General features: G+C 39.0%; 1 protein-coding gene across 2 annotated transcripts; it reads left to right on the forward strand.

Annotated features, from left to right (window-relative positions):
- Positions 1-1,115: 1,115 nt before the first annotated feature.
- On the forward strand, positions 1,116-24,223 carry STEAP2 (STEAP2 metalloreductase). Of its 2 annotated transcripts, XM_059171055.1 has the most exons (6): positions 1,116-1,686; positions 8,006-8,530; positions 11,326-11,853; positions 14,631-14,795; positions 16,963-17,110; positions 23,268-24,223. In XM_059171055.1, the coding sequence occupies exons 2-6, from the start codon at positions 8,039-8,041 to the stop codon at positions 23,318-23,320; spliced, it is 1,386 nt and encodes a 461-aa protein (XP_059027038.1). In that variant the 5' UTR covers positions 1,116-1,686; positions 8,006-8,038; the 3' UTR covers positions 23,321-24,223. The 2 variants fall into 2 exon arrangements, with proteins under 2 accessions (XP_059027038.1, XP_059027036.1); XM_059171053.1 differs by lacking the exon at positions 23,268-24,223 and having other exon boundaries at positions 16,963-22,158.
- The last annotated feature ends 1,249 nt before the right edge of the window (positions 24,224-25,472 follow it).

Here is a 25,472-nt window from a genome sequence, read left to right on the forward strand (position 1 = left end):
GCCTAAACTTTAAACCTTAATAATATTTGGCGGTGGGGGAGGGGGTAAATGTCAAGTCAAACAATGTATTTCTAAAGCGGCATTTGCAAAGGTTAACCTGAGTGGATTACAGAGGGGAAAGTGCAGTTGTCCAGTGATCGATCCAAGACCCCCTTCTCGGCTTTTTTTCCTGGTTAATAAACCACCGGGAATATGGGCCCAGCACGCTTCCGCTGCGCCACTCTGCTAGGCGCCTGGGTGGCTCAGTGGATTAAGCCGCTGCCTTCGGCTCAGATCATGATCTCAGGGTCCTAGGATCGAGTCCCGCATCGGGCTCTCTGCTCAGCAGGGAGCCCGCTTCCCTCTCTCTCTCTCTCTGCCTGCCTCTCCATCTACTTGTGATTTCTGTCAAATAAATAAATAAAATCTTTTTTAAAAAAAAATAAATAAATAAACCACCGGGGAGAGAGAATTTTTTAAACTTAATTTGCTGAAACGAGAATTTACTAACATAAAAAATGTTCCCCAAATTTGAGAATTTTCTTAAATTGGTTTTCATTTTAGGGCTAAAGATCTCTTGCAAAAGATAAAATCATGACTACTTTGGTAATCTGCAGGGAGAAAATTTGCAGAATCCCAAAACTAGAGAGCCCTTACAGCTCAGAGATCCCCTGGGCATTCAAGGCCATTTCGGCCCTGAGAGTGAAGTGGCTTTCCCCAGGAACACAGTTCTCCTGACTACCGGTATGACCCTCCATTCCCCAACTCCAGAGCTAGCTTGGCACCCGCTACAGTGAAGGTCAAAGTCAACAGACTCATCTGCAGTCCGCAGGCTGTGAGGATCCTTCTGTCTGAGGGAGTTTTACAATATGGTTCATGAAAGGGCATTTCTGAACATTTTATTACAAGGACACAATGCAGACAAAAGATGGTTTGGGGTGGGTAGAGGTGAGGGAAAGAACACGTAGAGGGAAAAAAGCGCAGTTTCTTGGAGACTTGTCAGGACCTGAGAGTATCGAAGAGGGAATGTGGGGTTAGTGTACGGCGTAATAAAAAGCAAAGTGTAGAGTGGAAAGGCAACTACGCAGTACAAAAGCAGTGGAGTAGAGAAGTGGGCTTGATTTTTCCAGAGCTGCTTCAAAAGGAATCATGGGGGAGCCTTGCGGAGGCTGAGGGTCGGCTGATTGGGGGGGGGGGGGGGGCACAAGCAAGAGGCGGATACTCCGCAGCTCCCAGTCTAGGAGAGACTCAAAGCTGGAGCGAAGCAGCCAAGCTGCCGGCTGCACCGATTGCCAGGGTCGGCGATCGCAGTCCTCCCCGGCTCTCTCCACGTCCTCCCGGACGTCTCCGAATTCCCGGCGCCGCACCGCTCCCCACCTCCGCCAGCCCGGCCCTCCAGTCGGCGTTCGCGGTCTGCCTGCGAGCTCGGCACCCTCCCCGCGCACAGCCCCTAGCGGCGCGTCACTGCGAGGAGGGCCTCCAGCGCGCCTCCCTCGTCCTCCTCCTGCTCCTCCTCTCCAGCAATACGGGATCCAGCTAGGGGAGGCGGGGAAGCAACCGGAGCGCGACCGCCGCGGCAGCCACCCTGCAGCCGCCGGTCGGAGGCGCGGTCCCTAGGCCCTGGTGCCCGGGCGGGCCCCTGGGGGAGTCGGCGCCGCGCCCGGAGAGCCGCCAGGCTCACCCCAGCCCGGCGTGGGGGGCGCAGAGGTGAGCGGGTCGGGTAGGAGCGCGAGACCAGGTGGCGGCGGCGGAGTTGAGGGTCAAGGTGCAGTGGTCGCCACACGCTGCATCGGTCCTTCCCGGATTCCGCGCCCTCTGCGGGTTCGGTACTGATCTCCGGGCACTGGAGGTGGGGAGTGGGAAGGGTGGGGAAGGTGTCTGTTTCATCGATTGTTCCTTCTACTCCTCTTGGTCTTCCACAAGCTCCCCAGAAAGTCCTGAGATTGGGCCCAGGAAAAAGGAGGCCAGGAGAGACAACGTCCCAGGTCGGATGTGCCCACAGGAAAAGGACGGGCAGGTTACCTTCGCCTTCCTGATAGTCCAGCTACCACTTTGGGTTCACACAGCTCATCTCCCAGAATATCATGCAGCGCGGCTTTGCGAAAAAGTATTTCCAATAGTCATTTTGTTTATTAGCCAATTATGCGACCCAGGTGTGTTTAGGCCATTATGTGTTCGGAGGTAATTGACCTCTTCTTTGAAGTGTCCTAAATTATCTTTAAGCCCTGTGTTCAGCCTCAGCCAAAACTTGTTGAAAATTATGCCCTAAAAATCTTGCTCTTAAAATAGAGCAGAGCGATAAAGAAAATTTTGTCCAGAGATTTCCGTTTATTATCTTACCCACCCCTTCCTCAGAGAAGGATTGGTGTCAGTTTTTACTCCTCAGGCAGTTCATTTCTTAGATGGAATAACTTATTCTGAGCCATAGTTAATTATCACTCATCACTGTAATGGATGAAACTGGGAGAAGTAGGATTTGAACTCCGGCCCCTTCCCCCACTCTCAAGATTAAGACTGAGTGCTAGTAAGAGCCCCACTACTGGGAACCCTTAAAATTCTCTCCAAACCACCTCCTCCCAGCCGCCTTACCCGGCCCCACCCCCATACAGCCTTTTAACCCTTATTATTTCTTGGTTGTGTTGATCTCCTCTGTTTATTTTTTTTTTCTTTTAGTGAGTCTGGTTTTTTGTTTGTTTGTTTGTTTGTTTTTTGTTTTTACTTTGCATCTCTCCTGTCTGTTGTTTCCAAGCTTAAAGGCTATTTACAGAAGAACAATATCCATCCCAGACATCTTGCAGTCTCTTTAGAAATGATTTGCCATTTCTTTCACTTAGCTAGTCAGTCTTTTTGGGGGGGTGGGAGAAGGTTGAAACAATATAAACAATGATAAATTGAGCTAACTGTGCAAAAAAGAAATGAAAAGCTGTATTTGAGTCACTTTTTGTTTTACTGGTGAGATGGGAAATGTACTTGTAGTGAACGAGCATAATTATATTTTAATACTGAAAACGTAGCACAGATGAAGCAAAATACATTTTTAAAGAAAGGATCATAAATGAGTAAGGAAGGTGAGAAGGAAGGTACCTCAGAAGTTGGAAAGATTAGGACTGCAGTTTCAAAAAAGGACTTAGAACATCAGGAGAGGCGTTCATTCTGTGTTCCATCGGTAACCATGACATTGACCTATTACTTACACACTTACTGCCCTGTCTTGATCAGCAAAGAGAGGGATCTTACCTATAAACCTAGTACATCTCTTTTGGACCTCACATCTTTTGATACATTCAACAACAAGGAATATTTATTCTTATTAACAGGGCAGATTCCGTGTCTGCTGGGGACCCACTTCCTGGTTCATAGACTGTCATCTTGCTCTTCTCACGTGGCAGAAAGATAGAAAGAGCTCTCTAAGGTCTATTTTATAAGCACACTAATTCCATTTGAGAGGGTCCTAATCTCATGATCTGATCGCCTTCCAAAGTCTACACCTTCTAATACTTTCCCATTGGAAGTTAGGATTTTAGTAGAATTTGAGGTGGCAGGTTGTGGGGGAACACAAGCATTTAGTCCTGAACTAGAGTTGATCTTTTTAAGCAAGTGACCATAACCATATGCTATGGAGTCTAGGGTGGGTAAAGAGAAATCAGGAGGAGGTTGATGGAGAGTGAGAAAATAGTGGGTCAAAGCATCAGGTCTGTTCTGCTAACTTGAATCATCACTAACTTTTTGACTAAGATTATTGGAAGGCTCCGAGATAGTGTTTGGAGATGTCAGAAAGTGAATGAGTGGGGTGAGCAGAGATGAATTGTTTTTGATGAATACTGTTGGAAACAAGAGGCCATGAGGTTGAATGCCTTATCCATTTGAATGAAGACATCCTGGAGAAGGATAACTCTTGGCTGGCACAGAGAGGAACACTATGTGTGTAAAACTATGTATGTCAAAGTCACTAGTGATCAAGAGTAAGCTAGAAGTCAGTAGATGATAGCAGTGCTTAGAGGGAGGTTTTATGAGGCTTCCCCAAACCTCAAAGGAGCTGAGTGTCTGTAGGAGAGGAGAAGAAAGGTTCGGATGTGGCCTTGCAAAGTCAAAAATATACTTACCCCATCTCGTGGCCCTGGGGGATTACAGTTTCTTGACCTCTCTAAATGATCAGGTTGTAGATGTCATCTAGATCTCTGAGGACAGTCCCTTTCAGAGTTATTATCATCTAAAAATTAATGCCCTGGATGTTTGTATATGAAACAAATTAGGCTCTAGTTATATAGCATAACAGCTGCCATTCAGCCAGAGGAATGTCAACGAAACCCATCTAAACAAAATCTTAGGAGGCCATGTAGCTGAGTATAAGCCTTTGACCCTGATGGTATACTTGATTAAATGCAAACAGCAGGTCAAATGGCCATTCAAGAAAACTGGGATCTTAAAATTTCAAGGAACCCATGTGCCACTGAAATCACACTTTTAAATCAAGCTCATAAAGTTGAAGTGTCACAGTGTTAAATATAAAGTCGTGACATTATTATTATTATATAGCTTTAAAACTTGGAAACAAAGGTGTTTTAGTATTGGACTGCTGGAGTCAAGTAAAACCTCTTTGTTTTCCATGTAACAAAGGAAACAGAAAACAAGGAGATTCCCGAAGCCAAAGCCTGTCCTTTTTCCTCAATACTTCAAAAACAGAACTTTCCATAAATCCCATAGTCCTCTCAATTCTTTAGTCTGTATTACCTGGGAATAGCATCCAATGAAAAGGTAGAGAGACTCTAGGGCCTTGCTAGTCAGAGTGTGGCCCATAAACCAGTAGGACCAGGGGCATCTGCGAGCTTGGGAGGAACACAGCATCTGAAGCCTTATGCCAAACATAGAGAATCAGAATGTGCATTTTAACAAGATCTCAGGTGATCAAATTCACATGGGAGTTTGGTAGGCAGCATTCTAAAGCAAGTCAGTCCACTTGGAAACCCATTCCCTCCAATCAGCAGGGCCTCTGATGCCTGGACAGCTGGAGCCCCTTGTCAGACAGAAAGATAAGATATCATCTCTGGACCATTCTGGGATGTTATGACCATTTTGCATGTTATGAAACAATAGGAACAAAGTATCCTGTGCAGTGGGATGACACATTTTAAGGAATGGTACTGACCTTTCCCGAAAGTGGAGAAAGGGAAATTGCAAAACAGTGAGTGGTCCTTCTGATGCTGCTTCTGCCAGAGGAGGAGAAGAGGAGGGGTGGCAGGCCTTACCTCAGCTTCCTGCATTCGTGGCAACTGTTACTCTCTGATTAGTGTTATTTTTCATTATTACAAGCGACAGTGCAAAAATGAGCATAACTGAGGATCAAAGAGCTGCATTTGTTATTTCCAAATACCAAACTAAGTATTGGCTTGAATCCTGAATCTTTTAGTAGAGTTGTTTTCAAACGTTAAAACACCCGATTATCTTAAAAAAAAAAAAAAAAAAAATCCTGATGCCCAAGCTGGACTCCAGACCACTTAAACAAAAATCCAGGTGGAGGTGACTAGGTATCACTGTGTTTTAAAGCTCCTCAGTCACATCAGTTTGCAGCTGGAGTTGAGAACCACTGCTCTAGAAAGCCGTTCTCCCCTTTGGGAGGAAGCAGCTCTGAGACTACAATTCTGCCTCTCCACTTGCTCAAGGGGTAGGACCTGCTGTGACGCCCAGAGCACCAGGCAGAGTGAGCAAACCTCGTGCTCTTCTTGCTGTGTGTTTGAAAGCCAATGGGGCAATTCTTCTTTTGGGGAGATGCCACAATCTCTACTCAGAGTTCCAGCTGGGGTATAGGTGGGACACTTGGGTTCCTGTGTGTGAGTCTGGTAACTCTCTCACCCCTTAGGCAACATCTACAATGAGGGGTAAGTTGGCCAGTTCACCTTGGATCGTTGAATAAAATGAGCATTGATTTAATGACTTCTGGTTCCTTTAACTCCTCTTGATTCCCAAGAGAGCCCATGATACCTCTAGGAGGATGTTGATGGTTTCTATTACTCTGGTGCCTCTGACCTCTGCCTGGCTTTCTGAGTGCATGGGAAGCAGATAATTACCACCCCTTCTGTCTTGAAAAGTGTGAAATGAAACGTGTAATAGATTAAAAAATAGTGTGTTTTCTCCTTTCCTAGGATCTGAGTTCCTCCTTCCCTAAGATCACTAGGTAATGCTGAGGAGTGAACCACGGCCAGAGACGGAGAATATATTTACCCGAGCACAACCATCACTGTTCCAGCCCACCCCTCCCACATCTCCCCAAAGAAAAACCCCTTTCTTAAATTCTTTACCTGCACCAAAGTGACACGTGCCTTAGCTGGACTGCCTGGGTTCTAATCCCGGCTCCCTGACTTTCGCACTCATCCCCTTGAACAAATTAATTAGTCATTTCTTGCGTGTCTCAGTTTTCTCATCTTCTAAATGGGCATGACAATATTAGCATCTATCTCATAGAGTGGTTGTGGGATTTAGTTGGTTATCAAAAAAGCACAAACAGCTGGCACACAGAATGTGCTATATGAGTATTAGGTAATATTATTTTCCTGAAGATGGGTTTAACAGGTTTTTTTGGAGCCATTGTGATCCATTTGTACGATAAAAGTTGAGTTTTTCTGTCTCTAGTCGAAATTTTAAATTTCTCTTGGGAAAAATCCCCAAAACGGGTTTTTTGAAGCATTCTACCTGTTCCTGTAAAATCCATTAAGTCCTCTGTGGTGAGCCACATCTGCTGCAAGCATAAAAGAAATTGTATAACGGGAATGGAACGGAAGAGTATTTTTTGTTCAGATCCAACAACGACACTGATTCATGGCCATCTGATGTGGTCTTCTTGAGCAAGTTATTACAAACATCAACATTTCAGATGTTAGTCACTTAAGTAAAAGAGAATTTGACAGTTTTTTTCAGGGAACAGAAGTGCATCGTATTCTATGAAGCCCATAAATAAAGGGGGGAAGGAAAAGCCTTCATAAGTATTGTGTAATGTAAGACCATAAAAACATTGCTAACCCTTTTCACTGGAAAACTGTCTTTCCCAATAAATATAGAATATAGAGTGAATGATAGAAGTCAGTGGTATTTAATTAATCCTTGTTATATTTTGAAGCCTGTTTTTCTTAAAATATTACTTAAATGCCAGGGGGTTCATTTTTTATTAACCAATTTATCTTATTCTCATTTAATAATAAAGTCACTCCTTAGCTATTGAGGTATTTAGGACAATTTATAGAATCCACCCTGAATGAATCAAGCCAGTTTTTTTTTTTTTTTTAAAGATTTTATTTATTTATTTGACAGACAGAGATCACAAGCAGGTAGAGAGGCAGGCAGAGAGAGAGAGGAGGAAGCAGGCTCCCCGCTGAGCAGAGAGCCCGATACGGGGCTCGATCCCAGGACCCTGAGATCATGACCTGAGCTGAAGGCAGCGGCTTAACCCACTGAGCCACCCAGGCGCCCCTCAAGCCAGTTTTAAATGGAGTTTTTTGGTGGCCTCTGTGTCTTCTATTGTTATACATACCCTCACACGCTAGCACTGTCCCCTCCACCTCTAGTGGCATTTCTGACTGGCCACTTCTGACCCACTTGACTTGGTAGAAGTTTGTTTTTAGAAATTTTTTTTAAAATTCTAGGTGAAAACTTTAGTTTCTTGCCTTCTGTGCTCTGCTGCTCAAAGAGAGGTCAGGAGACCAGCAGCACTGGCATCACCTTGTTAGAAAGGGAGAATCATGGACCTCACTCCAGAACTACTGAATCAGGATCTGCATTTTAACAAGATTCTCGGGTGATTCATGTGTATATTAAAATTTTAGAAGCCCCACTTTAGCACATCAACTTTGTGACAGTTCATTTTTCTACTCTGACAGTCTCTTTCAGCTTACAAATTGTGTCTCACTGGGCTCTAGTTTTTAGAGCTTGCCAAAATATTTTACCTCCAGAAATGAGGGGTATTATTATGATGTCTGGAAGAGGATGAATGATTGGTCATTGGTAATTGATGAGGATTTTATTTTCTCTCTCCTAGGATATCTCTGGAGATCTTGGAAGTGCTTGTATCATGGAATCGATCTCTATGATGGGAAGCCCTAAGAACCTTAGCGAAACTTTTTTGCCGAATGGCATAAATGGTATCAAAGATGCAAGGAAGGTCACTGTGGGTGTAATTGGAAGTGGGGATTTTGCCAAATCGCTGACGATTCGACTTATTAGGTGTGGCTATCATGTAGTTATAGGAAGCAGAAATCCCAAGTTTGCTTCCGAATTTTTCCCTCATGTGGTAGATGTCACTCATCACGAAGATGCTCTCACAAAAACAAATATAATATTTGTGGCTATACATAGAGAACATTACACCTCCCTTTGGGACCTCAGACATCTGCTTGTGGGCAAAATCCTGATTGATGTGAGCAATAACATGAGGATAAACCAATACCCAGAATCCAATGCTGAATATTTGGCTTCATTATTCCCGGATTCCCTGATTGTCAAAGGCTTTAATGTTGTCTCGGCTTGGGCACTTCAGTTAGGACCCAAGGATGCCAGCCGGCAGGTATGTATTTTATTTTTAATTTTTTAAATTTTAATTTCTTTTTTTAAAATAACTGAAGTAGAGTTGACATACAGTGTTCTATTAGTTTCACCTGAAACATACCTATGTAAGATCAAACATACCTATGTAAGATCATGGTTCGACAATTCTGTACACCACTCGGGACTCACCACGAGAAGGGCAGTCACCATCTGTCACCACACAAGATCACAGTATTATTGCCTACATTCCCAATGCCGTACTTTTCATTTCCATGACTGACTTTTTCATAACTGGAAGTTTGTACTTCTCAATCCTCAGTTTTATTGGTATTTATCTGGTATTTTGTATTTAAGTAGTAACACAAATGTCATACATTTAAAAGCGAAATTCTCACTCTCCACTGATTATCCTTTTGAAAACCATGTTTGAGCACCTGAAAATTCATGTCCTGACCTTGTAAAGGTACCTTTCTACCCCGATAAAATAATGTGGAAGGCTGAGAAAATTACTTGGACTTTCCTGTCATAACCAGCTAATTCAGGAAAGGGCAAAGTTGGCTGACGAATAATGGGAGGCACTGTGTTGAATCTCCCCTGGCTTCCTCAAAAATAGAAATAATAACAAGCACATCTTTTTTCTATCTCTCTCTATCTCCCCAACTCACCTCCTCCCTCCTCCTTCTTCCTGGCAGCTATTTGGTAACAGTGTTCCATCTGTGTCTGAAACACTACTTAGTATGATCCCCAAGAAGAAGGCTGTAGAAGTGCCTTTTTATTTTATGAAGATTACTCGTGGAATTTAAAATAGTGCGGTTCGTTTTATTTAAAGTGTAGATTTTAATCTGTGTGGGGAGGCAGATTGGATTTCTTAGTTTCTTTTTTAGTGTATGGGTTCTATGTAGTTCAACTTGAAAATAAAGCAGATGGGGAGCTCCATCAAGGCCTTTATGGAACGAGAGCTTTTAAAAGTAAACACACAAAATAGTGCACGTTAGAAATCTTTTAAAGGTGTAGTTATGCATTATAGGTAAGCATGATGATAAAATACTTTCATTATTTTTGTTCATAAAGACAGTTCATGCCTTAGATTCAATGCCTTAGAAAATGAACTCCAGTATCAGGTCATGATAACCATTCACTTTCAAGTCTTTAATTTGGAAGACCGGTAAATGATTATATACTTCCCAGCTTTTCCAGAGGCTATTTCTAAATCCTTTTTCCTTTTGGATATCCATCAAAGTTTAGGAATGGATACACACCAAACAAACTAGGGAGAAACCTAAATGTAATCCTTTGCCCATAATTGTGGTAATTTTAATTCTTTAACAACTACAAAAAATAGGGAATTGAATTCAAAGTGAGCTACAGAAATAGTTTCATTTGTATTCCATAGTCCTTCTGCCTTTGTGACTAATGTTTGATTTACAATTTTAGGTTTATAAATTAAATGTATTTAAATTTAAATAAATCTTATAGTTTATAGGCTATATTTATAGTTAAATTTTATTACAGTGTTTTTTAATAAGAAATTTAAGAAAAGCTCAGCATTGTCACAGCTGTAATAAATTAGTTTAGAATGCTTTTCTTTATTTCTTTAGAACATAGGTATTCTTCCCACTCCATTTTAGAAGTTCACGAACATTTGTGTCACAATATAGACTTTGTTATTCATCTGGCTAACGTTAGGTAAGATTAATAACCCAAATAGCTCTATATTGTCAGCATAATGCAGGTTTTAGCATGCAAATATTTCAGTGTGGTCTATTCCAGAGTCCTTATATAAACATCTTCAGGGGTATATTTAGGAATTGTTTTCCCCAAACATTACCCAGAGACTTAACGGCAATATTTTTCTAGGCCTGAGTGAGAGTAATAGTGGCTCACTTCAGCAGTGAATTTCTGTTCAACAGGTTATTTGTTGAATTCCCAGCTACAATAATATATCAAAGAGGTCTGGGTAGTTTGAAAGTCACCCTCACCCATCACTTCATTATACAGAAGTAATACCTTCGTCTTAGATAATGGCGGTTGCTTTAACATTTAAATTAACCAAGCTTTATAATACCATTTTTCCTCCACACAGGTATAGTATCCTTATTTACAGATGAAAGAATTTCATATTCTGATTCATGAAGTGATATAATAATAACTTGAAATTACTCATGGTTTCTCAGAGACCCTTGGTGGATCGGTTTTTAAGCCAAAGATAAATCTTATAAATAGTACAACATCGTGACATAAGTTAGAGATTTTTATTTGTAGATTTAACCATCCAGAGTCTATGCCCATCTACTCTCTTGCTGAATGTCTATAAAGGACAGTGCTTGTAATGCCTCTATGAGACAAACACTGCGATCCTCGAACTAGATATTGTCCTCAGAACCCCAGGGAGCCAAGTGCACTCTGATCCCTGTGGGAGTGAGAGCTGGGGCAGGCAGTGGATGGCCAGCAGCCCAAACTCCATCTGGACCTTACCTTGCCACTGCTGCTGAACCACACATTCTAGAAACCTTTCTTTACTCCTCCTTCCTTCCCCTGAGGAAGGCTGAGAAAATTACTTGGAATTTTCCAGCAGGTTCCAGCAGGATTTTTCTGCATTTTATTTTCATGTCATCATAGGTTGCAAGGTCTTCGTCATTTCTATGACACTGCTTTAACCTATTAATAAAAAGATTAACATGTTAATAAATGCTTTATCTCCTTAACTTTTTGTATCACTCAAGGTCATCACATGCTCCATAGGGGAAGTGAAGTTTGTAAACGTCACCATTTTTATAAACAACAGTAACGATGAGTCTTTTGTTTTTGCCACAGGTCTATATATGCAGCAACAACATTCAAGCTCGACAACAGGTTATTGAACTTGCCCGTCAGCTGAATTTCATTCCTGTTGACTTGGGATCATTATCATCAGCTAGGGAGATTGAAAATTTACCCCTGCGACTCTTTACTCTCTGGAGAGGGCCAGTGGTGGTTGCCATAAGCCTAGCCACGTTTTTCTTTCTTTATTCCTTTGTCAGAGATGTGATTCATCCATACGCTAGAAACCAGCAGAGTGATTTTTATAAGATTCCTATCGAGATTGTGAATAAGACCTTGCCCATAGTTGCCATCACTTTGCTGTCCCTGGTATACCTGGCAGGTCTCCTGGCAGCTGCTTATCAGCTTTATTACGGCACCAAGTATAGGAAATTTCCACCTTGGTTGGAGACCTGGCTACAGTGCAGAAAACAGCTTGGGTTACTAAGCTTTTTCTTCGCTTCAGTCCACGTTGCCTACAGCCTCTGCTTACCAATGAGAAGGTCAGAGAGATACTTGTTTCTCAACATGGCTTATCAGCAGGTATGGAACGTGCTTGTTATTCATCGGATACTAGTAAACCTCCTTACCAGTATAATCTGTAAAATGCGAGATTTAAAATACTGTCAAATTTTACAGAACTTGTAATCGAAATTTTGGCATATTTAGGGAGAGGGAAGAATTGTTCTTTATACAGTGTTTTTGTCTAAGAATTGTGTGGCCGATTCAAAATCATTTAGGATAAAAGCTGCTATTATACATCTTCCTTTAAAGAAGAAGAACAGAAATAAAGGGTTAGTAAGTTTTTTCAGTCTCTCTCTCTCTTTTTAATGTTATGACTGCAATGATTGCTTTTAGCATTAAAAAGGTATTTCAATGTTTAATTTGGCCATGTTCTGTGAAATGATAAGGCAGCTCTCAGTAAACATATGCGACAAAATTAGAACCACTGAAAATACAAAACAGGATTGGAAGCCAAGATGAGGAGATGTACATTTACAAGGCTTTTGTTATCAAAAAGAGGAAGGAAAATACTCCAGTGAAGCTTCAGGTCCTCATGTGAACCTTTATAACACTTAGATCTGTAAGAAAATCTCCCAGAAAGCTTCATGCAAGGTGTTTGGTGGTGGAGTGGAGGGTAATTTTCCTCAGTAATGCACATTCAGCAAATGTAATATAAGGGGTTTCACTGATGCTACTTGACATAGCATTTACCAGGGACAGCCGAGGACACTGCACGCAAACAAATGGGAGCTTTACTTTTCATAAGGAACCAAGACACCCTGATCCAAGTATATAGGTACTTATGGCTGTTTCAACAGTTTCAACCTAAAATAATGTGGAAAAAAAATTAGTAAGTTGATAACCTTTAAGCTATTGTGTCTTTAAAAACACCTCTTCTCTGAACCTTCTCTGAATCCTTAGGCTTTGATATCTGCCTCATCAGCTCCCTCACTGGTCCTGAGTCCGTGTAGATCTCACCTCTTCACAGAGGCGGAGCCAGGACACCATTTTAAATTCTGCCACCTGCCTCTGCCTCAACCCCACCCTCCCCCGCCCCCCCAGACCCTCCTACTCTGCTCTACTCTCACTTTTTTCAATAGCATTTACCACCTCCTAATACACATGTTCCCCTTGTTTATTGTCTTTACTGTCTGCGTCCTCTCAGCAGAATGTAAGTTCATGAGAGGAGGAGCCTTTGTCTGCTTTGTTCATTGATAGATACCTAATGCCTAGAACTATGCCTGGCACACAGTAAGGCACGCACAAAGTATATTTGTGGGATGAATGAATGAATTGGGAGGCCAGATAGGTGCAAGTTGGAAGCTCTGGGTCTACTGAGGTATGTTGCTGTTCTGTATTGTGGTATAGACATAAAACAAGATAATAAGAGCCTTTTTTCACAGAGGAGCTCTATGGCTTTTTTCAGGATGTTGGTATGATTGTTCTGGAGGCCTAATGCTCAGAACTAGCTTTTTTTTTTTTTTTTAATTTCATTTGTTTGGTTAATTACAACTGGAGAGAGTGAAACTGTGTAAAGTTAGAATCTGTTATGCATGAATAGATATTTAAAGCTTTAGGAACACTTGGGTGGCTAAGTCAGTTAAGCATCTGCCTTCAGCTCAGGTCATGATCCCAGGGTTCTGGGATCAAGTCCCACATCAGGTTCCCTGCTCCATGGGGAGCCTGCTTCTCCCTCTGCCTCTGCCTCCCTCTCTCTCTCTGTCTCTCAAGGATAAATAAATAAAGTATTTTTAAAAAATAAATAAAGCTTTAGCCCAGGGAGTCCAACCTTTGATTTATACTCTAATTATACCATCACATGTAAATAGACAATTCTGAAAGCAGTCTCTATACAGAATGCCACACATTCGGAGTTATCAAGTCTGACTTGATTATATATGTATTATCTGTGTAAGGAAAAGACATTTGGAAAAGTACTATAGAGGAATGAGGCAATTGGACAGTTGGAAAAATTTATCAATGAGCCAATTCAAGAGAAAAAATATTTGCATTCAGTATGACTTTATCCATAGGGAAATCTCAGCTTCCTGAGGAAAAGAAAGGAGGAAAAAAAGAGGTAAAGTAAATACAAATATTGTTCAAGTGAGAGAGGAAGATAAAGACGTAATTTAGAAATTCTCTTCCGGATTCTAAGTTGATCTAAAGCCAGGATGTACCCAAAATATTCAACTGAGTTTATTTTTTTTTTTTTAAAGATTTTATTTATTTATCAGGGGTGGGGGGGAGAGAGCAAGCACAGGCAGACAGAATGGCAGGCAGAGGCAGAGGGAGAAGCAGGCTCCCCACCGAGCAAGGAGCCGGATGTGGGACTCGATCCCAGGACGCTGGGATCATGACCTGAGCCGAAGGCAGCTGCCCAACCAACTGAGCCACCCAGGCGTCCCAAACTGAGTTTAAACCAACTTAGAAAAGTACCTCAAAACTAAGTCTAACTGCCAGTACTTATTTCTTTTTGTCACCTTGGAACCAACCACTTGGCATTCCTGGCCTTGGGACTCCAGACTCCCTGTAACTGTGATGTAGGACAGCGTAGGTGGCAGATTTTCCCACCCCCTCGCAAGTATGTAAGGAAAGAGGGACTCTTAGACCTCCTTCTATTTAACTCTCCCTTCTCTTTTCCCCACACCCGGCACAATACCATCCGGTAATAGGTTCTCCATTGCAGGCTGTTAAATTGAAAAAATACAGCTTAAATATGTCCATATATGAGGTATTCTTATTATGCCAAGAGTGAAACTGTACTGAATCTGTGACTATTCTGCCAAATAAAGGAAATTCACATTTGCTCTCCTTAGGTTCATGCAAATATTGAAAACTCTTGGAACGAGGAAGAAGTCTGGAGAATTGAAATGTATATCTCCTTTGGCATAATGAGCCTTGGCTTACTGTCCCTCCTGGCAGTCACCTCTATCCCGTCAGTGAGCAATGCTTTAAACTGGAGGGAATTCAGTTTTATTCAGGTACGTGGGGTTTTTTGGTGAGAGGTTGGGCGGCATAGAATTTAAGTGTTAGGTACAGTTTAATTTTAAATATGCTTCTTATAAAAGAGTGCCTTTGGGGCTACATTTATGCATCTAGCTCAGGGAGTAAAAATTGCTAGAAGCCAGCCTAGGACCGTTCTGGTTTAGTAAGCAAAAGCCAGTACAGGGTTCTATTAGAAGACTTTGATAGCACTGCCTACTATGTTATGACTAAAGTTCATTTTTTTTTTAAATAAAAAATTTTTTTTCGAAAAAAATGAAGGTGGGGATAGGTAAGCTTAGATAAAGTTCAGTGCCAAAAGTCAATTTGTTACTCGACCAATGAGTAAAGAGTTACTTTATATTTTGAGTCACTTTGATCCGTCTAGAAAAATCTCATTAATTTGAATTCAAGTGGGGAGAGGTCAGTCTGAATATTGTAAAAGAAATGTGTGTGTAAACACACAGACACAAACAGTGGCAAATTAGGTGACTGGGCTAATGGATTATGACAAGCAACCAGCCTTATGATTCTTGTTCATATATGTATTTTGAGTATTAGTTGTATATATACAAAGGTCTTTCAAAACAGCACTGGTTTTTTTTGTTTTTTCTTTAATAAATATTCACCTCCTTCAGTAAGATTTATTTAATAAATATACATATTTGTAAAATGTGTAACCCAACCCCAGACCCCACCTATATTATCAAAAAGTCAGTATTGGTTGTATCCAAATGATCTGTAGCAAAATATGTGGGTGAACTGGCATTTCACAGTACACTCAATTCTGTTTTGTTTTGTGTGTGCCTATTTACTTGAGCTTTTTTTTTTTTCTTTCAAGTCATCTAAAGAGCTTGTTCAAGTTAAGGGCATCTCCCTGCCTAAATTCATTTTTCCTTAAAACACTTTTCCTACTGTCAGTTTAACACTTGAAAAGAGACAGAAGGCCCTCTGAGAAAAGGTGTTAGATGGGGGCAAGTGATCATTAAACTGAGATGAGTGGCTGCAAAACAGAACAACTGTCTGCTGGAGGGTCGATCCTTGCCCAGTGAAGTTAGACATTACATCATTAGACCGATGTGATATTACAGAGACTGTTTCTCAAAGTAAGCAATCAAGCGTAATAATTTAGGGAGCCCTTAATGCTGACCTTTTAGATTTTCACCTATGACCCGCTTAACAAAAGTACTCTTAATAATTTCATTTAATGTGGTCAATAAAGCCACATGTTTGAAATGCTATTCCTATTACATACTAACAGTATAAGATTTTTCATGTTTACCCTCAGCTAATATATATATGTGGGGAAGGATGTGGGGGAGGAGAATGCTCTCTAGCACTTAATTTTTATTATGTATGTATATTTGTATGTATATATAATATACACACACATACACATATTTTTAAATATCCACAACTGGTGGAAATGTGGATAACCTTTGTAAAGAAGTTTTGCAGTTTTCATCAGTACCCATAAGGAAAGCCCAGTAATCCCCCTTTTAGAAATAAGTTCTAGGGGCGCCTAGGTGGTTCAGTTGGTTAAGGCCTCTGCCTTCAGCTCAGGTCGTGATCCCGGGGTCCTGGGAATGAGCTCCATGTTGGGCTCTCTGCTCAGCAGGGAGCCTGCTTCTTCCTCTCTCTCTCTCTCTCTGCCTGCCTCTCTGCCTACTTGTGATCTCTATCTGTCAAATAAATAAATAAAATCTTAAGAAAAAAAAAAGAAGAAAGAAGTTTTAAAGAAATAAACCAAAATATAGAAAAGGGCTTATGGTAGAGGAAAGTTGGAAACAGAGTAAATGATCAACAAAAAGGATTGACTAAGTGAACTATAACACATCCTTTCAGTAAGTTATTATATAGCATTTGAGTCATGTTTTTGTATTTAATGATGAGGAAAAGATTCTTGATATAATAAAATAGGGTATTAGACTATATGCAATATGGCTTTATTTCTATAAACCAAGATGTGCAAACACATGAATAAATATATGTGAAATCTGTGGAAATATTATAATTATTTAATTCTGTAGAGAACAAAGAGTAGTTCACTAATTTAAGATATAGTTTTAGCACACTATAAATATGGTGGTGCTGGGTAGGTTAATTTATGAGTTTGAATAATTTGTTCCTTATTCTCTGTTTCTTTTTCTTCTTTCTCTACTCAAGTCTACCCTTGGATATGTCGCTCTGCTCATTAGTACTTTCCATGTTTTAATTTATGGATGGAAACGAGCTTTTGAAGAAGAATACTACCGGTTTTACACCCCACCCAACTTTGTTCTTGCTCTTGTTTTGCCCTCAATTGTAATTCTGGGTAAGATCATTTTACTCCTTCCATGTATAAGCCGAAAGCTTAAGAGAATTAAAAAAGGCTGGGAAAAGAGCCAATTTCTAGAAGAAGGTATTGGAGGAGCAGTTCCTCATCTCTCACCAGAGAGGGTTACGGTAATGTGATGATAAATGGTGCTCACTGGTACATTATACAGTTCCACTCGTGCCATTGTTTTTATGAATTCCTTTATGTTCATTTGCAAGTGCACTGTCAAGTTGATGTGGGCTGAAATCTGTCCAGTAAGATCTCAACCAAATTAGTGGTAGGAGTCTCTTGAAATTAATTTTCACAGATGTTATCTTTTGGCAATATGAATTTTTGTTGTCAGCTTGTCTGTTTTGTTCTGCACATCCATAACACTCCTATTTCAACAAACTGTATTCCATAATCAGGCAAAGATATTTCTGATTAATAATATAGATACAACATAATGTTAAAAGAAAAAACTTGCAAACCAGCAGAAATCTTAAGTTTTAATATAACTTAATGGGTATTTTTTTTTCTGAAGCTTACCTAAGGTTTTAATTGTTAATTTAATTGCTCAAGAAATAGAAATGCATAATCACACATTAAGAAGGGTCACATTACATTAGCATCTTGGTAAGGGTAAATGGTAACATTCCTATATTTTTCTCATAAGATCAGTTTTGAAGAATGTAATTAATTGTATGAACCAGTGTAACCTGTGAACAAACACAAATTTAAAAAAACAGAATCTGAAATTATATTTGAAATGCAATGGAGACGTGAAATGCATACTGGTAATAGTTCCTCATGAAAGATTTTATTCCTTGTTACAGAGAGGTTTCATTTGCATGTTATTAGGTTGGTTAGGGAGAAGACCATGGTATTTGGCTTCCAAACGTGATTTTTCTAATATGGTACCAAGCCTAGAAATCTTACAGTTGTTTTCAGTTAGAGGGAAGGAATGAAGTCTACCCACCAATACTTGTTGGTCAGCTGATCTACGTTGTTGCACGCTGGCCAGTCCCCACTCTATCTGCTGTAAGACTTTACTGACGTTCACTGAGGGATGTTAACATGCCAGGCACTGTTCTAAGCATTTTATTTGTGTTATCCCATGTTAATTTTTACAACAACCCTGTAACAGAGGTAATTATCCTCATTTTTCATATGAGAAAACTGAAGGATAGAAAAGTAATTTGCCCAACGTCATGCAGTTAGTTAAGAGGCAGAGCCAGCATTCAAGTCTAGGCAGTCCTATTTCAGAGGCTCCCATTTCCAGGCTGATTGTCTCTGCTCTGTCCCCATGTGTTACCATCATGATGCCAGTCTGGATGCTTCCTCTTTTGTCAGTAAAGGCATTAACATTCTTTACAGTGTGTTGTGGGTACCAAAAATTTATGAAAATAATACAGTCATAAATTTATGATAGCTTTGGGATAATCTACAGTTCTTTACCTTGCAAGAGGATCTTGCTTGGGACGTGATTCTGGAGCCCCATGGCAGTCCATATTATTCCCTACGCAGTGAGGGACTCCGGCAGAGATAGGACCATAGCAGTTTTAATGAATGTCTGAGGTCCTCCAGAATCTTTAAAAATCCTTGTAGAGTTGGTCATCTCTTTTATTCTTCCTGAGAAGTCCTCCTGCCTGTCCAACCATTCATTAGGGAGCAGTTTGCAAGCATGAAGGATATTAAGAAAAGTGGTTAATTATAAATCTACTCTAGAGACATACAATTATACAAATTATTCATAAAATTTTTCACTGCTGACATTCCACATTAAAATTGCATTTTGTTCAAACCTTGATTAGAATGCCCGACATTTTCCCCCTGTTTGTTCTTTCCTTATTAAACTAGAAAGGTGCAGATACAAGTATATGCATTATGTAAGTATATATCCTGAAATTATAACATTTCTAAACCTACCCACTGAGGTACTACTGAATGCAGCTGCCAAAACAGAAGGAGTTTTGTGGGGTGGGTAGACCACAGGGAAAGGGAGAGAGAGAATCAGCCTACATGCCCAGAGTCCCAGTGCTGGGCTTGATCTCACGAACCTGATCATGACCTGAACCAAGATCAAGGGTCAGACGCTTAACCAGCTGAGCCACCCAGGTGCCCCTAGAAGGAGTTTTATTTAGTAGACACTACCTTTCCCACCACTGGCTCTTTCCCTACTGCTGCACCTTGACAATTTGGTAAATCTCTCATGATTCTCTGGTGGTCTCTTCTTGGTGAGTTTAAGTATCTTGTACTTCTTAACTGAGCTTTCCATTTTCTTTAATTCTGTTCTTTCCCTCTTGATAATCGCTTACTTGCTAGTCCATAGTAGGAATTCAGTTGGGTGAGAACTTTTAAAGGAAAAGACCCATAAACTTGTAGCACACTAGTGAAATTAACAGCATATTTTCAGTATTTGTTCCTCAAGTTTCACTCTCTCAAGACCAGGCTTTCACCATTTAATGTGAAAATACAATGAAATATTCATAAAAGTTAGATGACTATTGAATTATATTGCTGCATGTGTATATTAAGTAGCCAATAATACAAATAACATTATCACTCCTACAGATAAATGGGGCCTTTGAAAATGTGAAAAAACAAAATTTATGAAAATGTATATAGGATGTAACTTTTGTTTCAAATGATAATATCTCCTTTTTAGTACTACAAAGATGAAATAATTTTGAAGTTCTAGAATAAATATAATATATTCATTATCATTCTAAATGTTTAAAAGCCTATCTAAAAGTACAGAAATATTGACTTTCACTTATTTGACTTTTAATTGCCTTATTTTACCATTTTCTACCAGATTATTTTTCTTAGTCATTATTTCTCATAATAACTTTTTTTTTGTCATTATTCTGGCCTCAGAAGTAGGACTGAATTCTGCTCTTGCTAGCTGCGAGAAAGTGGTGGGGACTTTAAAATAGTAGGGTTTGATTCCTAATGTGTACTTTGAGAAGTGCCCCTGAGAAAACTATAAGAATGTAGAAAATATACCCAGTCTTAATCCTATGCAAAAAAACTAAGTAATTTTTTCCTGAGAGGAAAATCATCATGGGCTGAATCATACTATTTAGCTTTTGTGTGCAGATATCATATGTCTCCTTTATTAAGAATATTTAAAATCATGTTTAAATAAGATTATATTCATGCTGACATATATTTTTCAAAGCATATATGGAAATTTAGCCCAGATTGTCTACATGTAGAGATTTTTATTTAAATTTTAAAATATTTTAAAGTATGAAGAAACTATATTTATAGGCATTTATTGGAGATAATTATTTTGTGCTACATACAGGATTCACTAGTGAGCTCCAGTATCAAACTACCTGATTAATTTCTTATAAATTAGCGTAATCTTGACCTAAGGAATTTTACTTCCAAAATTAATTTGTTAATAATAATTTAAGGTATATTCATACTTACAAATTATGAAATTTATTTGTGTAAAAGGGCTTCAAGAATATATCATATCTGATTTTTGTATTGTTTATCTCTTAAATAAGATGATAAAATTTTAATTCTTTTTAACTGCCTTTTACCATTAAACTATGTCATAATAAATTCTGAACAAAGAGTTTTGCCCCCCAATAGAGGTTTATTTGTGAAATGTGTTTTCTTATATATTTTAAATAAAATTCCCAAAATGTAACTCATAACTATTTCTTTAGTAATACTATGAACATTGAACCTGTGTCAGTCTATAGAATCTCTGTTTTGATGTAAGTATTCAAACAGCCTAAAATTTGGTGTTGAAATTATTTTGTGAATTCTGACTTAAAAGCATTGCTATACATAGTATAACATGCCTCAGTTCAGTGTTAAGATTTCTACTTGTGATGTGTTGTCATGAAAATGAGATTCTCTACCCTCAATTGTTCATTAAGTCAGCAAAACAAATTCTGGTAAATACTCAGTATATGTAATTGCTCTAAATGAACCTGTACTGATTTTAGTGGAAACACAGTTGTTCTTATCTTTGCACAGGGGCTTTTACAGGAATGAATGGGTTCTTCAATTTTTTTAATGCAAGAAAATTATAAAGTGCTAATATTCAGAGATTCTGTCCATAGAATACCAAAACGGTATTTAGTTCAGCCTAACACGCATACATACTGAGATTTTTTTTAAACTTTCCAAACCATTGGCTTTCATGCAGTCATCCAAAATTAGGGCAGACTATACATTCTCCCGGTAGCTGGATAGACTAAATTAAATCACCAAAACAGGTGCTTTCGTTTGATTTTCAAGTTGCCATCTTCAAGGAAGTATCCTCTGAAGGTTTTCCTTGAAGGTCTTTCATGGCTTTGCAGATATCTAGCCTGCACGAGGACTGGACGTTGTCTCCAAGTGTCCACCCTACTTCTTTAAAAGCTGCTGCCCATCACATTACTCTGCTGCCCTGGTAGTTAGGTATCCCAATGGGACTGAGTGTTGGCCAGTGAGTTGGAGGGGGACGTAGGGGTGGCTTCCTAGAAGTCTCTTCAAAGAAAAGCAGCAAGTGCTTTTCGTCATATTCCTCCATTTTGCTGCCGGAACTGTGGCTACAACAGGAGGCCTGGCAAATGCCCTAGAGGACCGAGGCCACACCCTAAGGAATGCCAGTTAGAAACTAGAAAGATCTTGACTTCTTCACTATTCAACTCCCTTTCCTATATTTGACCCACTGTATATTTGGGTTTCTTTGTATGAAGTCAAAACTTATCCATTCTGGCCTTCGGTTCTTTGTTGTGATACTGTTGAACACTCTGAATGAACTAGATTGCAGTAAATCTTACCTTTAAAAGTTTTTAAAGGATAATGTGCAATTCATGTTAGAATTGACTTTCCATTGTTGATTGATTATACTCATTTTCTTGCCTTGATCTTTCATTAGATATTTTGTATCTGCTTGCAAAATATCGTCTTCTTTATAACTGTGTAATAGGTATTTGCTAAAACTCTGTAATCTCCAAAATATTGCTATCAAATTACATGCCATGTTTTTATATCATTCTCATAGATATGCCTTATGAACATCTAAATAAAAAGTATTATTTAGTGTGTTTTAACTTTTTTTTTTGAAATGTTATTTACAAATGGATTTTTCTTTCTTACTGAATAATAATTCCAGTATTTGATGGAGACCATCTATTTCTCTATAGAAGGATTTAGAAAGCAATACATATAAGAGGTTGGGGGTTTTGGAGGGTTTTTTGTTTTGATTTGTTTTGTTTTTTGGGGTTTTTTGGTTTTTTTTTTAGATTTTATTTATTATTTGATAGAGATCACAAGTAGGCAGAGAGGCAGGCAGAGAGAGAGGAGGAGGAAGCAGGCTCCCTGCTGAGCAGAGAGCCCAATGTGACCTGAGCCGAAGGCAGAGGCTTAACCCTCTGAGCCACCCAGGCACCCCTGTTTGTTTGTTTTTACAAAGATAGTCATTTAGGAAAATATCCACCTAATGAGGTAGTATTTTAAAAATTATTTCAGGGGCCCCTGGCTGGTCAGTTCGTGGAACATGCAACTCTTGATCTTGGGATTGTGAGCTTGACCCCACATTGGTTGCAGAGATTACTTAAAAATAATACCTTTAAAAAAGTTTATTTCATTTTACTAGCATTCATTAAGCATCTTTAAACCAGGGCTCAACAAAATAGTCAAGCTATGTTTTGAAGCTCCCTGATAGCTAATGTATTCCCAGTGTCTAATGCAGGATAGTTCTACAGATACTGAGATAATGAATGTTGACTCGTCTTTAGAGAAAATTCTATTCTTATCACCCTACATTCATCAGTTGTGCCTGCATCCTCCTGCCCACACACACCCCCTTCATCATTGTCTCTACCTCTTGCCTTACCTCCTGGCCACTATCACCACCGTCGCCACACCATCTTAAGGAGAAACTAACTTTGATGCCTGGGATCTGGGGAAGCCCTGGTTTCCCCCATAGCTGCCAGGAAATGCATAGTTGTTAATGTTCTGAGAGTAGGGTTGCCAAGTAAACTACAGGACACTTGGTTAATTTGAAATGCAGACAAACAATGAATTTTTTAAGTAATTCTATTACAAATATTGCATGGGACTTTGTTTGTTTTTGCTAAATCCAGCAACCTGATCTTTGACCAAAGAGATATGGCCCAAGAGGGAGCTTGTGGATAAATTCTCCCTTCTTTTTCCCCAGATAAGCTATTCCTTACTGCGGCAATTCTTAAGGCCTTCACAAAAATATCATGAAAGACTAAGCAGTTAATTAAACTTCATTGGTTCTAAAGCTATCACCAGCTCAGTAACAGCTATATTTGCCTGCCTCAACTTCTATCTCCTCCTGACTGGCTAGAGAGAGTGCCACCCAATAAAGTGGCAGCAGGTAAGTGTTTGTCATTTGTTTATGGTAGGTGCTAGGGAAACGAGGCTGGCAAATGAACATTGGTAGTGGATTCTTCAATTAGAAAATGAAACATGACATAAATGATGATTTTGACCAAGTCAGGCCCTGCAGCTCGAAATTCAAACCGCTTAAGAGCTCAGAGGGGACCCATCTCCCAAGGGCAGATTCACATTGATCAAATGTACAGTGACTGTTAAGTCAGAATAGCCATTGATCACTGTTATGAGAAATCATCAATGTCCTATAGGTAAGAATACCAGTATTGCCTTAATTAAGCATATTCTGTTCTTTCATTTGTTCTTTATAAGAATTTATAGTATAGCCCAAAGTATGTTAGGATCTGTTACGGACTGAATTATAGTTCCCTAAAATTCATATTAATGTAAAGAGCCTTTAAAGATATAATCAAGTTAAAATGTGGGTATGGGTGGACCCCAATCCAAGGATGACTGGTGTCCTTAAAAGAAGAGGAGATGAAGACACAGAGGGAAGACCATATTATGACAAAAGGAGAAAATGGCTATCTACAAGCCAAGAAGAGTAGCCTCAAGAATGAAACTAATCTTGGACACCTTAATCATGGACTTCTAGCCTCCAGATTGTGAGGAAATAAAATTTCTATTGTGTAAGACACCTAGTCTGCGGTATTTATTTTGGCAGCCCTAGCAAATTAATGTAGAGCCTATGGAATCAGAGCAAGTCAAGTCTGTTAGAGACCTTGAATAATTAATGTCATTGTAATAAACTTACCTGATTAATCCTGCTCCACAATAAAGATGGTTCTATCCTGGGGGGTACTACCTATAACCTCCCAACATATAAATACAGTAGTTTTTAGTTTTAAAAGCTTGAGAGCATTTTCATTTCATAGAATATTCCTAGGTCATGGGACTGAAGCTTTGATCAGGTTAAGAATTGCTCCATAAATTCATTTCATTTACATATTACCATTGATTTAGTTTCTCCATTAAGCATGAACAGCTCCTCCACATTCCTATTTAAAAATCATTTGCAATTTGGATTATGAGCACATTTTTTTATTAGAATCATTGACTTCAGAGGTGGCTATTCTTTCACTTTTGTTTTCTGTTCCATGTATTTCTTACCGCTAAATTTGAACTAAGGGTTCTGTTGGAAAAAAGTAATTACTTTTGTTTCTCTCTTAGGCTTTGTTTCTGTAACAATGAAACTGAAAGATTTTTTAAAATACTAAAGTAGATGAAATTCTAGCTTTATATATTTTCTTTCTGTTACATAATTCCCCTGAAGCTAACCTACTAAGACTATACTCTAATTACATTTTCTTATGTGCTATAAAAATTCCCTGTTTAAAATAGATTACACTGACTCACAAAGGAATAACATTTGCTTGAACATTTGGAACATCTGGCATTAGTTTAGAGCCTACCAAATTCATATGTAATCTAAAATACTTAATAGAAACATCCTTAAGTTGTACTAAGGCATAATTATAATTTTACTAAACATTGTTAATTAGGCAGTGTGCAAACAAGCATCAGAAAAAATATCAGAAGGACAGTGTTATTTCTTAATATTACATTTATTTATGTTAAAAATACACTTATTTTAAAAGTAAAAAATCTGGAACTCACGATGTACTATACATTGGCTAACTGAATTTCAATAAAATAAAAAGTAGAAAATGTACATAGCTCAATATATCATTAAAACATTTAATATACTGCTTTAAAGAGATTGCAACTTGTAACCTTAACAGAGATGTTAAATTCTGCAAAATTGCTATCAGAGTGAAGCATTTCTATTACTTCTCATATGTTTCTTTACTATTTTCTTTTTACCATTTCAATAGTTAGTCATTTTACTTTTACATCCTTTTGTGTTCTGGTGTCTGGAAAATGTCCTGTGCCCTTGACTTACAGCCTTCAGAAATCTGTATTAAAGAAGGTTCCATGAATAATGATTAAACTTAAATTCACTACCTAATTTAAATATTTAAGACTTTTTTAAAAAAGACTA

The sequence above is a fragment of the Mustela lutreola genome, chromosome 4, assembly GCF_030435805.1.
Source record: "Mustela lutreola isolate mMusLut2 chromosome 4, mMusLut2.pri, whole genome shotgun sequence".
Taxonomy (NCBI): domain Eukaryota; kingdom Metazoa; phylum Chordata; class Mammalia; order Carnivora; family Mustelidae; genus Mustela; species Mustela lutreola.

Excerpts from the sequence above, each read along its gene's own strand:
- STEAP2 (XM_059171053.1), top strand. The coding sequence starts at position 8,039 with ATGGAATCGATCTCTATGATGGGAAGCCCTAAGAACCTTAGCGAAACT. Across the intron at positions 11,854-14,630 it reads TCAACATGGCTTATCAGCAG|GTTCATGCAAATATTGAAAA; the intron begins GTATGGAACGTG and ends TGCTCTCCTTAG. Across the intron at positions 14,796-16,962 it reads GGGAATTCAGTTTTATTCAG|TCTACCCTTGGATATGTCGC; the intron begins GTACGTGGGGTT and ends TCTCTACTCAAG.